This window comes from Anabas testudineus, chromosome 10 (genome assembly GCF_900324465.2).
Source record: "Anabas testudineus chromosome 10, fAnaTes1.2, whole genome shotgun sequence".
Classification (NCBI taxonomy): domain Eukaryota; kingdom Metazoa; phylum Chordata; class Actinopteri; order Anabantiformes; family Anabantidae; genus Anabas; species Anabas testudineus.
Genome location: NC_046619.1, coordinates 21,179,765 through 21,194,567, shown reverse-complemented (window position 1 = coordinate 21,194,567; position 14,803 = coordinate 21,179,765). Strand labels below are relative to the sequence as shown.

Sequence of the window (14,803 nt, the reverse complement as noted above, 5' to 3'; positions counted from 1 at the left end):
CTCTTTATCTCAATTCTCCACTGGTGGAGCCCCTTTTTCAAAGAGAGAGGATGAATCAAAGCTCATCTCCTACGTTCTGATGTTTGTAGTTAGCAGCTTCCATCTGTGGGAGAAGAGCTTCCTCTGCTGGACAGAGACGGTATTACCCTCTCTGGGTTCATCTTACTATATGGAACTGAATTCATTGACTTTTGTTTAAGTGCATTTTGTGGATCATCCCTCATCAGAATGCAAAGACAACTTTCAGCAGGTTGAGCAGCATTAATTAAAGGAACAACTCCACAAAATTCTGGAAAGTAGATACGTGTCTGTAAATATCTCACTATGCACTCAAAGTTCTCTTTGACGATCGCTCATTTTCACCATCTCACACAACAAACTCTACTTTCTTCTCATGGTGCAGCGGTTTCTGTGTGTTTGCATGTTATACTTATCATTTAAACCTTGAGCCGAGAGGACGTTTAGGGAAAATTACAACTTATTTCTGTTTGGAACATTTGTTTGTTCAAACGTTCTAAGAGGTTGTTCTCACTTTAAAATAAACAAAAACGTTGTGTTGCAGGTAATATAATGACACACTACACTCTAGTTTCCTTAAATGATTCTCACAGAACCAAATCCCCCAAACTTATAACCAGAACATGCAGAGTTCAATAATCTCCAACAACATGCAGGACTATCTTCATTATTCTGTCGTACAACACAACTGTTAAAAACATCAACGGAGTTAAACCAGCAGCTTTTAGGTTCGCCGACACGTCGCTGACACACTGTACAACAGCTTGGTCTGTACAAGCTCCTGCTAATGTTCATCTGCTAATTTCCAGCACAACCTGATCAACCACGTGATGTTTTCAGGATGAACTGAGGCCACGCTGCTTGTTCAGGAAGTGTTTGGATGAGAAATCTAAGAGCAATAAAAAGCGTCAGGCCTCGTTTTCACGTTTGTCTCATTACTTCCTCTTTTAAAAGGGTTTTGTGACTTTAGTTTTGAGAAATGTTTCCTTAATAAAACAACTTTAACTCAATTAAACATCTTTAATAGTTGGTAGACCAATAGACCACAGTGTGATACGGCAGATTGAACGCTGAGGTGTGTGAAGGAACGCTGCCGCAGGTCCTTTGTTTCTGCTGCGATCACACTACAGCCTCTGTCACTCCCAACACACTCAGTCGACTTGGATAATAGCAGGTCGATGTGCCTGATTTCAGAGCTGCAGGCAACTGTCAATCTAGTGTCAGTGCTGACTCTCACGGAGCAACAATTCATCGACTGTATCCCACCTCCCTAATTATGTGTCATCATTTGGTTCTACAGCATTGACATGTTAACAAAATGCTAAATTATTACTTTATCTCTTCTGTGTTCAACAACGACATGTGAAACGGAAGAATATCTAATATCATCTCAGAAATGCTTCCCAAGCTTTACACCTTTGAGAAAGTAAAGATCTGAACTGTCAAACAAACACAAAGGGAATTTAACAAATGACCATCCTCAAATGAAACATTCAAAATTAAAGATGTTTAGACACGATTGAATTTGTTTCTCAAATTCAATTATTTATAAAATAAACTACATGATTTGATTTTTGAATAGATGTGTTGCGTTCACGACACTGGATGATGCTCCCTTTAAGACAAAATAAAACTCAAAAAGCTCAGAACAGCTTTATTTTAAAAGTTGTGTAGTTGTTACAACAGAACAGCAGTTGTCTGTTTTTCTGCCTGTGCGACGACAACAGCTGTGGCCAGAGGCTTTATGATATCCCAGGAATGTCTAGAGGGAATTTCAATACATCTGGCACAAACATCCACTTGGACTCACGGATGAATTGATTATAATATGAGTCTGGGCAGACATTCATGTGAACTACAGCTAGACTGGGTGGTGCAACACACGGCTGTGAGGCAGTAATTCCACGTGTTTCTTTACAACCAGCTAATTAGTCATGTTAAACCAAGCGGTTTGTCTGATAAAGCATTGTATAAAAATAATGTCTACACTGTTGTGTGCTGCATGTTTGTGCTACTTTAAACCAAAGATGTAACCTCCGGAGATTTGGGCTTGGAAATGGATCCAGTATGTTCAATGTTTATTTCTTCTAAAGCAGAAAGTGCACTGAACTCTGAAACTGATGTCAAGGTTCTGATCAGACTTTAACCACAGACCATATTTTCATATTTTATTGAAAATACCCAGCTCATGATGAACAGTGGTATGAATGAGAGATGACATCGTCCCGCCTCTATCTGAGGGATAATAAATGAGCATATTACCTGATGGTGACAGGAATCAGACAAATGTCCTGTGATACTGTGTGTGTAAAAATTAAGTGTTATGTTAAACAAAAAAACATGAAGGGAAACACATGCTGTCTTCTCAGCTTGAACCCTTATTCTCTAACAGCCAACCTGAGCTGCGAACACAGCAGGCACAGAGCTGGTGGTGAAATAAACTATACAGAGTGATGTTAGAGAAAATGCAGGCAGAAACAGAGCTGCAAAGATCACAGGGGCATCACTCTGTCTCCAGGACTTATCCCGTCGGGGATAAATCCTAGAGGTAAGGCCTTTTGAGCCAAGGAAAATCCTGAGAGACAAACACAGCCAGTGCTTCTCCAATAAACAAGAGAACCTGATGAAACAGAAACAAGAAGAGGGAGGACAACAAGAAAGAAAAACAGGAACTAGAGATGGGAGAGACCTACAGGTGTGTAAGCACTCGGTGACGGTGGTGGCGTCGATCAGGTAGCCCTCACACAGACGACATGTGATGTGGGCGTTGATGTGACACAGCTTTATCTTCCTCGTCAGCATGTCGGGGTTCTGGGGAGGAAGGAAGAGACCGAGTTCAGGATGAAACAGACAACGATTAACATTAATAACAGCAATAAACACATTTTGTTAATCTACACAATCTTTATTTAACTATCATCATTATCACAACTTTCTGTTTTCTGACATTATTTTAGAAGAAAACCCTGGAAGGATACGATTTCCAAATGTTTTACATGGACTAATAAAAAGCAGAAATGAAACCTCTTCACAAAGGTTTCATGTCTAATCTCTGCAAACACTAATCTGGCCCATGAGTCTGCGTGTGCCACTTCCTGCTGCCTCACCGTGTGCTGCTCTACAATTACAGCTAAAAAGCTGAAAGACTAAACTAGAAGCTGTGTAACATCGGAGATCTGCAAATAAGGGAAGTTAAAACCTTTTCTGACAACACCGAGTTGTTGAGTAGTTTCATATGTTAATTTAATCAGTTAAAGCTGCTATTGAATTAAATTTAGTCACACCTTTAGTTTAGATCAAGCAGAAAATTAAAGAGTTATTAGTGAATGACAGTAATTCTTCAAGCAAACATCCTCTGATACTAGTTTATCCGTTCTGAAAACTGAATATGTTTGGTTTTTGGACTGTTTGTCAGACACTCTGGGAAACCTCTTTTTTACACATTAAAAATAATCACTAGTTGCATCCGTGTGTGTGCTCTGTTGTGTATATGTAGTGTGTTTTATTTCATATTTGATACGAGCCTCTACAAGATCAGCAGGTCAGATCAGGACAAACAGAACTGTGAATCCTTGCATACAGACACATAATATAATAATAGATATGTCCTGAATTATATGGAGACACGTCACACATCACCACAGTCAGTACCACATGGGAATTTGTATGTATAATAATCCATATGCAGTGTCAACCATTAAACTAAAACCAAAGCTTTAGCATAAATCCACCCATAATCACATGTTTGATATTAATGCACGGCATCGTCCTTCTTTTATGCTGCTCTTATTGCACCCAGGGAGCAACTTTGCTACCGTTCCGGGTTTTCTTCCAGTTGCGTATCTCCTGTATTTTCATCTTATGGTTCGAAGTAAACTTTTAATAATCTCCTGCAGCACTCGCAGCTCCAGCCGTACTCTATACTGTCTCTTACCTGAGACAAACTCACTAATAAGGCAGGTGGCAGTCACTTCTCGTTGGCAGTGATGGCTCATTGCTATTTTTAGAGAACCAGGATCGACAGTGTTTCAGTTTGACGTGTGCCTGCATGATCACAATTGGACAAGCATGGCAGACAGGCTGCGACAGAGCCCTCATCCGGTGATTCACGCCTTAAAAAAATGATACATGATGTTGAAAGCAGTGATTTGAGCAACTTATGACTAAATGTGGTTTCACTTGTGAGTAACATCGTTGATGATTCACTGGGACGCCACTCTGTTCTCAAAGAGCTAAGAGAAACTTTGCTGAGGTGTAAATGAACAATTAATAGCACAGACAGGTTGTGGAGGTCCTTTTTAAAAAACTGGCCTATGAAAGCAAAATTACCAACATCACTCAGTTTTCATCACATGATAAACTGACAGCAAATGTCTTAAGACAAGACTACTGACAAATCAGTCAAATATTATGTGAAGGTGGTCTTAGAATGTAAACCCTTATTAACACTTCATGTTATGTATGTAAACAGTTAGTTCTTTATGATAAATGCAAAACTGCATCTAGTTTAAGCTGAATTTAGAACGAGTTTTAAGTTTTTCTACTGAAAAATGATGTTTCTTCGGATTAGATTCAAGTTTAGAACAGGGTGGTAACAAGCCTTAAAGAGTCCCTTAGTCATTTCAATACAGAATACTTCAACTAGTCCACAAACAAAAGTACACACTGATGATTCATCCACATGCTTAAAAACATTAGATCACAGAGACACAAAAAGCAGCTGCATTTACCAATCCATAGGGAAACTATCTGTTTATGTAATATGTCTAATGTCTTTGAAATCAAACCAAACTTCTATTTGTTTACATGTAAACTATATAAAACACATTCCTGATGGCTTTAGCTCAATATGTGGCATACTTATAATACTATCTGTCTTTTCGAGGACCTGTTCACTAAGCTGTGAGGAATTTCTTTTTAGCAAAAATCCAAGTTCAAATACTTTTGATAAAGAAGAAATTAAATGTAAATAATCTCTGGTCCAGTCAAGTTTAGAGACAAGGTAGAGATGCTGCTGAACCTTTAGCACAACACACAACTGTACTTTAACTCAATCTCAAAGACATTCAAAGAGAACGGCTGAGAGCGAAAGTCGTTCAGTTTCAGCTCAGACACATGCTGAGATCCTGTGAGGAGACTGTTCGACCATCTGCCTCTGATCTCCTCCCAGAGCTCTCCACCAGCCTCAGTTTTACATTAAACAGCATCTATGTGTCAGAACATACATTTATTTTAGTCTAGGTATTATTTTCTACCCTACATACTCTACTTATTCTACAACAGCACACTGCTGCAGCCAAATTACACCTGGCTACCACTCAGATAATGGCCGGTTGTGCCTGGTGAACGAGACACTGAGACAGCAAACATCCATCATTTAGAGGTTCCAACCTGTTCTGAATCCTCACAGACTGTGTGAGCATCTGGACACTGAGATATATATCAGGAAGACAATGAAGACACCAACCTAACAGAGATGTTGTAATCTTTGTCTCTGTAAACAGAAAAGATGCCCAACTACTGAAATACTTCTAATTGGATTAGCTCTACTCCCACAACACACAGTATACTACTACTACTACCAGCTAAGCTCAACCAAACAGTACTGACCCAAATCCATTGTCTAGACTGGTCAGTAACAGATTTTTATTTAGTTTTCAGCAGTAGCTCAGTCTTACCCCTAATACCGCCATGCGTCGACTGTGGATGGTGCAGCTGCCACGTCTTGTACTGCAGTTGTGCGGCCGACAGTGTTAGCTCCTCATCATTAAGAGCCTCTCATTGGAGCCTAAAGAGGAGAGAGGACAAAGTCAGGGTGAATAAAATGAACTTAAAAAACTCCATTTATGTCGTTTCTTTTAAGGAAAATCCGAAAATTCAGTCACAGCGAGGTGGTGGGGAGTCATTTAACCACTGTGGAGTCATTAAAGCATTCTCAGAGTCTTAGGCCCACCAGGCACTGACCTGACAAGCATGATGGACAGATAGATCAGCAACCCACATGTAACCTTGATGACCCTCAGGGTTTTTAACGCTCCACAGAGAGACTCCACATCAGTTAGGTCTTTTAACCTGTAGTTACTCGTTGACCCATAACTTGATTGATTCCCAGATCCTAGCCAGAGATTTACTATAGAGACCTGAAAGGATATCAGTGTTCTCATCTAAGTCTCAGCGAGAGAGTAAAATAATATATATGAAATAATAACTGAAAACAAATATTCATTGTACCGAACAACCAAAGACAAGAGAGTGAAACTGTAAAGGAAACTCCAAAGAGAAGTACGTCACGGTACCTCCCACACTTTTTGATTCATAGGCCAAATACCACATCAAGAATGAATGGTGGTCAGAACGGATGGAGATGACCTTGTGTAGAACCACTTAAAAACACGAGTCACAAGTGTTCCTGAAAGTTGCAGTCGTCCTCCACAGAGGGCAACAGAGTGGAGAAGGAGTGACTCGTCGTGCCATCACATCGTGTGATTCATCACTAAATTGTAGGAGTCTGACCGCTCCAGTCATGACAGCACAGGGAACGCCAGGCAAACACCCACCACCGCTTCATCCTCCTTTAAACACAGTTTTAAAAAAAGCAGAGCCTCTTAAGTCTCCTGTGACAGCGGTAAGTCTCCCTGCCTGCCTCTGTCTGCTCATCAGACCATGAAATTACCCCAGTTAGTTGACAGAGATGAAATGTTGAGGGGGCTGCTGAGGACGCACACTCTCCGCTCTCTCTGCTGCCGATTAGAGAGCCGACTTGCGCCGATGAGCTTTGCACAGATGTTACCGTCACATGACGCCCAGCGACTCCTCTGTGATGTAATGTTTCATTATTGTGTGTCGTGGGGTTGAGCTGAGGTCACATTCACGCCGAGGATGTTGTTTTAGTCTGGTGCATCTTCTCTGTTTGTTTGGTTTGCTTAGACAGGTGTGAGAACAAAAACAGCCTGCACTGAAAATATGGAACAAGAGCAAACTCGAGGGTTCGTGGCTAGAAGAGAACAGATGCTGACATCTACCTTCACTTTGTGAATGTTTGAAAACATGTCAACAAATATTAGAAGAAGCGTGAAGACAAATTAACTAGAATAATTTAAATCCACCATCCAGTCTAATGTGATGAATGTTGAACGCCCATGTGATAGAACACCTCATTACAAAGTCACAGCCATTAATCTGCTGCAGGAATTTGTTCCTATTCAGCCACAAGAATATCAGTGATGTCCAACACTGATATTGAGAGATACGAGTCCCAACCACTGTAGGTGCTGAACATTCCCCCACATCAAACTAGGAGAATCATTTCTTCATGGGCCTGACCTTGAGCATAGTGGCACCATCACTGTGAGACAGAAAAGGGTTTTTGAGAGTTTGTAAAGACAGAATAAGAACTTCAGACATTCAGAATGCAGAGATCTGTGGTCAGGTTGAATCCTCTGCTGCAGAGCTGGTGGAGTTCTTGAGATAAACACTCTGCAGTTCAGCTCTGAACTGAGGCTGCTGCACCCTGGGTCATTTACGGACACCGCTGATATGAAATTCAGACATTATATAGACCGTCTATATCCACCACAAAAGAGATGCGGCATTCAGCACTGTACTGAAAACATGATGTACACTACGAAACCACAAAGTTCAACTGGGAACCTTTGTTACACATCATATAGGATAGGTTCGTTCTTATTTATTTGTAGAATTTAACACCTTTAAAAAAGGATATTAGTACAAAAAACCCAAAAAATATTTATTTTACATTTGTACAAGTTGGAGGAAACCACATTTGATAAGTTGCAGCCAGATAATTATTTATTATTAGTTATTAGATATATTAAATATATCCAAAACAACCACAATTTAAACAACACTACAAGTAGAAAGTGTCCTGAGAGAGTGGGGAAAGTAGGCACGTTGGATTAAAGTAGAACTAGTGTCTGATTCATGGATTTCTTCCCACTCTGATGGGCTTTTTGTGATGCTGTAGTGATTCACGATGAGACAGCGTTCATCCTCCCACTTAAACCTGTCCAGCAGCAACTGCAGCAGCCCACAAACTCTGACGAATTTATTCACATTCACACCACCAACACCTCCAGAAACCAGTCGCTCTGGTTTTATCAATTACCTTCCACGACCAGAAAAACAACCACGAATATCACTTCACAGCTGTCTTGTTGAATCCTGCACCCAGGTCACGTTTTGGGTGATTAGACATGCTACTTGATGTGAAGTTTGTTATCAGCTCTTCTAATCATATTAAACTTAATTAACTTTTGGAACTCCCCTCAAATCAGATGAAAAGACTGTTGGTCGGTAAATGCTCATGCTTTGTGGAGCAGTTCTTTTAATGTCTCCAAGAAAACGCTTTAACAAATCCCAGAAATGTGTTTCTGACATTTACAGTGGATTCACATTCATAAATAAAACCACATTTTAGTTCCAATAACCTACATATGACAAAGTAAAGAAATCAATTCAAAACCAGCTACAATCTCTCAATTACACATTTGGTTTGAACCTCAAACAAAGGAGGAATTTGCTAAAGGCTACAGATGAACCTAAATCACTCACACATGCAATATAATAATGAATCATGGCATGCCAGAGGTTCGCAAGCAAATACGTTTGGGAACCACTCCTCTAGATCCACACCCCAAGCTTGAAACCATTCCTTATGAAATCTGTGGGTAACGCAACACGACTGTCCAACATTTTGTTGGAAATGAATGCATGTGGTGAATATTTACCAGAGATTATCCACTTCCAGCTGTTTTGGCTCATTCAGAAGTTACAGCAGTGAAATGAAATCCAAACAATTACAGAGATTTCTAGCAGAGAAATGTTTCTCTTAAGATCTCAAGCAACTAACTCAAACTTGGCCTGACCTCGATCTGGGCGCCTCCTGTAAAGTCAGAAATAGCACCACAGGTGAAACTTCCTCAGGTGACCCCTGACAAGAAAAATGTCAGGCCAATGTTAGAAATGACCCGTTTGAGTTTATTATATAGTGGGGATTCTGTTTTATAATGCCATACTGGGCTGAGTATGAAACACTTAAGTGGGAATTAAATTTGAGAAAGTGGGGTGGGCTCACCTTCTATCAGCTGGGCGTTAGGGATCGTCTGTGGCCTTAACATTGTTGGGGTAGTGAGTAGTATCGGTTTATGTACGGTGATGACAACATTATCTATCACGTATGTGAGATTATTATTTATTATTATTATTATTATCATTATCCTGCTCGTCTTTATTTTTGACCATTTGAAGATGCCAGCTTTCTTTTTGTGGAATATTAAAAAGCATTTGTAAAACTGTTTTGTATTTCATGAGCTAAATTATTAAATAGCAGAACTATAACAGATTAAACGATAATGAAAACAATATGTTTTAGCAGTAACAAAAAAAAAAAAACTGTTTCGATTCAAAAGCAGAAATTGCACAAGAGGATACATGTAAAAACAAGTCCAATACTGCAGTCTTAATAAGGCTCTAAAATCCTCATCAGTGCTTCTGTCCAACAATTTCAAGGTCTCATTTAGTTGTTAAAGCTTATTTAAGTACTGATAAAGTGAGACTTTGGACCGGGGACAAGACTGTTGCAGTTCCACACACCAACCCTGAGCCTCTCAAACAATGTAGTTCAGGCCTTAACTGAAACGAACGCATACTGTAGAAGCCCTCTGGAAACGGCCAAGTGTGAGGATTAACATTTGCAGTCAATCATGAGCTAAACAACTGTCTCAGTAGCTGATAAGTACACACAGAGGCTAACACACACACGCTCTGGCATCACAAAGAGCCCCTGTTGGCCTGCCTGTGGGTATTGGAGTGTTTGGCCTTGGTATAAATTGGCTGCCAGCTGGAGGGACGGACACTGAAGGCCTGCTTCAGTGGACGGAGCCAGGAGGAGAAGCCTCTGCTTGTTGTGGAAGCTTTGGCTTCACTTCAAAATACACACAAACACACACACACTCACTTCAATAGAGACAAAAAACACACACAAAGCACACAAAAATGTAAATGCACTCTTGCACAAGTTCACATACACACACACAGAGTTATTGTCTCCTCTTAATTCTGTTTGATGGCCCTCAATCCTCCAGCCAGGATTCGGTGCCTGGGGAAATCAGTCAGACAATAGATGTGATCCAAAGAGAAGCAGACTGCAGCAGGCCAGGAGGCCATACACGCTGCCAAGAAACAGCAACACTTGAATAATTGAGCTTTGAGTTTAGGTTGTGAAGGCCAGCAGTGAAGTTAGTGATGCTAATGCGTTATACGCCTTGTAGGTCAGAAAAAACACAGCAAGCTCAGACCCTAGAAACTCTGAAACTCTGCTTAGACCTGGAAAAGTTAGACATGTGGTGTTTGTCAGAATATGCAGATTTCTGAGGTTCTAAGACCGGATGGCTGCAGCACAAGAGATATGATGAAGTTCTCTTCTGATATGAAACACTGAACATGGATACGACACTTTTCTTTTTTTACTTTAAACTAAGTGTATCAGAGTGAGCAGTGAAAAAGAAATGCTAGGTGGAGTACTTCTTTGTGTCAGCAAGTCTCTCCCAGAGGCAAGAGAAGCTGAGATTCACACATCTGATCACACTGACATATTAGAAAGTTCCCTTTACCTGTATTTTTTGTACTTGGTCAGTGGCAGAAATCAAGTTAATGGTTGAACTTCACCATCCAAACATTTTCTATCCCCTGATTGACAAAACCTAAACTTTCCTGACATAGTCGAACAAACGTAACGTCTCTGGACTCTGACATGTCGAGTGACTTTCCAGCAATAACAGTCAACATTACATTTACACATAGTGGCTTACAAGTGAGGAACAAGGCAAAGTTAAGCCTTATGTTCAATAAATGAGAGAGTAAAGTTGCATATGTTGAGCTGGTAGAGTCTGGGGACTGTTCAAAACACAGTACAATTATAAAAACAACCAAACAACCAGTGTTGATCCTAATTGTTCCCTTTCAGAAGGTGAACCACATTGACGTGAGCAGAAATAGCCGAGTTGAGCTTCAGTCAGGAGCAGAGTTAATGAACGAGGTTGAATAACCTGTGATAATGATGATGATGATGATGATGATGATGATTATTATTGTAGTATTATGACCCATTCACATCGATTTCCGTCAGGTTCTTAAGTTTGTCTGTCAAATTTACTGGACAAAGACAAACTAAATGAGTTAGTTTCATAATAGTAATTTGTGTTTGCAGTGTCATTGCAGTGTTAATTTAAAGTCTCTACTTCAGTATCTATCTTTGAAAACCAGAAAGATGCAGATACTGATAGCAGAACCCGATATGCTCCATCAACAAGTCATTACATACATACACGTACACTGTATGCTTTCAATATGGTAAGAGGTTAGAGAGTCAAAAACAACTTGTTGTTTATCTCTGTGCTTCTTCTCCATGTGATGTGATAAGACGGTACAACTACGTGTGTGCAGTAGTAGTGGTGTTTATCTCCAACATCAGTTGAAGTCTCGTGTTGCTTAAGCTGCGATAAACCAAATTCTGAATCCTGGTGGTGAATGTGTGCAGATTACAGAAGTAACACTATTTGGGTTAGTGGTTTCGTTCAGCTAGCAGATGTATGGGAAGGAGACAGCTCACATGCTGAAAGGTTAAGTGGTTCCCACCAGATCTACCAACACAAAAAAATCGCATACACTCATGACGGTATAAGGAGCTTTGGATAAATGTTTTCAGTAAATGGCATATGCCATGAGCATGGCCAAATGGGCTTGTTATCCTGCTCCTTTGAGTTATCAAACACAGGCGCTATTATGGAGAGTGTAGTGGTCCTACTGTGCAGGGAGATAGAACCACAAAAACAGCCTTATTAGGAGGAGATATCAAAGAGTAAACAGTCTTAACACCCAGAGGCTTAGGACACAGTGGCCACAGCAGAACAAAGAAGTGATAATCTACTAGCACTGAAGAAATCTCTTGAAACACGCTGCAGCCTTTCTATTTCTCACTGTACCATCTGATGAACAACTTGTTGTCTTCTATCAGTTGTTTACTAGTCATATTCAGTATGATTCTCTTAGTTGCCCATTTGTTAATTGTGATTTAGTGGTTTTTCTTCAATCTGTTTAATTCACGTGACTTTATGTGCTTTAGGTGGATCCAAATCACAGTTTAGTTCGCACCTCAGGTTTAGTTTTTTTAGTTTTTTATTCAATGTAATTATCAATTTCACTTATTTTGTGTCATTTTAGTTTAAACCAGACTAAGTTTGTCTTCAGTTTATTTTAAAGAAACAAGTGCAAGGCAACAAGTCAACACAATGGACTGAAAGATGACGACACGCTGGTGGTTTACAGAGCAAAACAGCTCAGTTCTACATTAAGTAGTAACAGACAGCATGGAGCAATATTATATATAATTATATAATAACAACATACTTTATTGATCTCCTTGGGGAAATTATTGTTAGGACAGCTGCAGTAAATGACGGCGCTACTGTCGGGTTTCGGTGTCTTGTCCAAGGACCCCTCGACATATAGGAAATATAAGTATGGGAGGACCCAGGAATGGAACCAGTAACCCTGGGGTTTATAGATGGTTCTACCCACTGAGCTAACTGACACTCCCATCATTAAGATATTTCCTACTATTGTTCCAGAGATTCAAAGTAAGCATTGATCAGTACGCGTCACATCGATATCAGCGTGTTGCTTCACCCACCTCACCTTTTAACTAACTGCAAACACCAACAACCTCCTCCTGAACTTCACTACCCTTCAGTCTGATACTTTGAGACTGACACAGATGCTGTGTTTGCTTTCTGTCAGACAGAGAGAGAAAGAAAATCATGTTCATCAACTCTGCTGAAATCTCAACATTTCTTGGTTTTAATGAAAACATCCATCGATGATGAACCTGAAGGATCATTATTACTCAGGGGTCAATACGGCTTAGAAGCTCTGCAATAAATTAGCCAGCACAAATATCAATGGGCAGTCACCTTTAATTAAGACATTAATATAAGTAATGAGTGCTGCTGACCGTGGATAGATTATGAGGAAAATTGGCCCCTGGACACAGAAGTAAACAGCCCTTCACAACAACCATACATGATCATCTTGGTTCATATGTTCCATGTATTCTTTATAATGTGTCTCTCTTTGGTCATTATTCAACTGTTTGTCTTTTTGCTTGTTCTCTTGTCTCTTTTGGATGGTTTTGCATCGATTTGTGGTCATTTTGCATCTTAACTGAGCTCAGAGTTTCAAATGAGGAATATTAGCCCTCACTTCAAAGAGCTTCTTGTGAAGTGAGGGTAAGCCCATTCGATCCATGCTGACGACTGCAGCTCCCACAGAGGAAGACAAAGCAATAAGAAGCAAAGCAGGCGAAAAAGTTTAAGTTATTCCATTCATAGAAACTCTACACATTATTAATTCCTAGATCAAGATGCAATGCAGAAAATAAGGCTGATGGTAAGTAAAAGACAGCTTGAATAGCATAAGTCAACTACATCATTCACCTCTAGACAGCTGTTTGTGATGAGTGGATTAAATAAAAGGCTGCCAAGACTCAATGTGCCTGTTGTTTCCTCACAGAACTGTCAAATATCTCCTTTCTATTTTCTACTCACATCAGTAAGCCAGGCTTTGGTGCAACAGTGTAATCTTGGCTACAAGTTGTCAAGATGCAAAGCAGCTCTTCTCTATCCCAGATAATAATCCCCGGGACCACCAGCAGCCGGCCAAATGGTGCTTTGTTTTGGCTGCAGCTGGTGCATTAACTGTGTGTAGTTCACCAGTCAGATTGGAGAGTAATCAACTGGCTTCTTCTCTGTGGTTGAAAACGCCTCTTGTGTGATGATATTTTTTGGCAGATGAAAATACGAATGCACCAACCACTTGAGAGAGTGAACAAATATTTCCAACTCTGTCAGCTGCAGGGAAGTAGTTCATTTTCAATTCACACAGAGCGTGTATAAGTATTGCTGTGATGGATGTAGTAAATCCATGTCCACAAATGTTTTATAAATCAGTAGCGTGTCCAGCAGAATCAATCGACTGCAAACACTGACCGACTGCTGGAATATACAACTGAAAGTTACTGTGAGTGTCTCCTAGACAGGATTTGACAAGATATGAGACACAATTCTTCAATCATCACCAGCCGCACTGATCCGTGTCCTGTTGGTTTCATCCTTATGCGTCTAGTTTGTGAAGTTTTGGGACATTTCCAGGCTCATCATGCACTGAACCACAAATTATTTCTGTTTGTTACATGTATTTGTTTTACAGCCATCAGTAAAAGTTTCCTTCGAGTTTTTACAGTTTCTAGTTTTTCCAATGAATTTGTTTTTTTGTCGACAGACTGAAGATGCCCATGAAACTGGAGGATGGAAGCCCAACTTGACAGTTTCCAAACAGCCATAATTAGCCCTAATTACTGTCAGTCAATGCACACAAGGCACCGTACTGCTATAAATACATCCAAACTAACGACTAACAGGTGCAGGGATTAGTTGATTAATGGATTAGTCTGTCAGAAAATTCATCTGCAACTAATTTGTATGCAACACTCACTGTTTTTAGTTTATGTAAAGTGAAGAATTGTGTTTAATATCTTTTTAAATCTTAAGGTTTTGGTCGTATGAGGAAAAAAATCTACTTATCTACAACTTGCAGACTCTTTAGTGTTGTCTGTCTTTAACTGTTGAACAATCTTCATCCTGATGTCTGACCAGTAAAGTCACACATAATAAAATGAAGTCTCATTCTATAAACGTTGATACTAAAATAA

At 39.9% G+C, this 14,803-nt stretch overlaps 1 protein-coding gene across 3 annotated transcripts in view; it reads right to left on the bottom strand.

Moving 5' to 3' along the window:
- The window catches only part of LOC113160473 (polycomb group RING finger protein 3), a 44,815-nt gene that overhangs the window by 21,964 nt on the left and 8,048 nt on the right, over positions 1-14,803 (bottom strand). For all 3 annotated transcript variants that reach the window (XM_026357753.2, XM_026357752.2, XM_026357754.2), the window contains 2 exons: positions 5,697-5,806; positions 2,712-2,829 (listed from right to left, as the gene is read on the bottom strand). In XM_026357753.2, coding sequence (XP_026213538.1) covers positions 2,712-2,829; positions 5,697-5,711 — 133 coding nt within the window. In that variant the 5' untranslated portion in view covers positions 5,712-5,806. The remainder of the gene's footprint in view (positions 1-2,711; positions 2,830-5,696; positions 5,807-14,803) is intronic.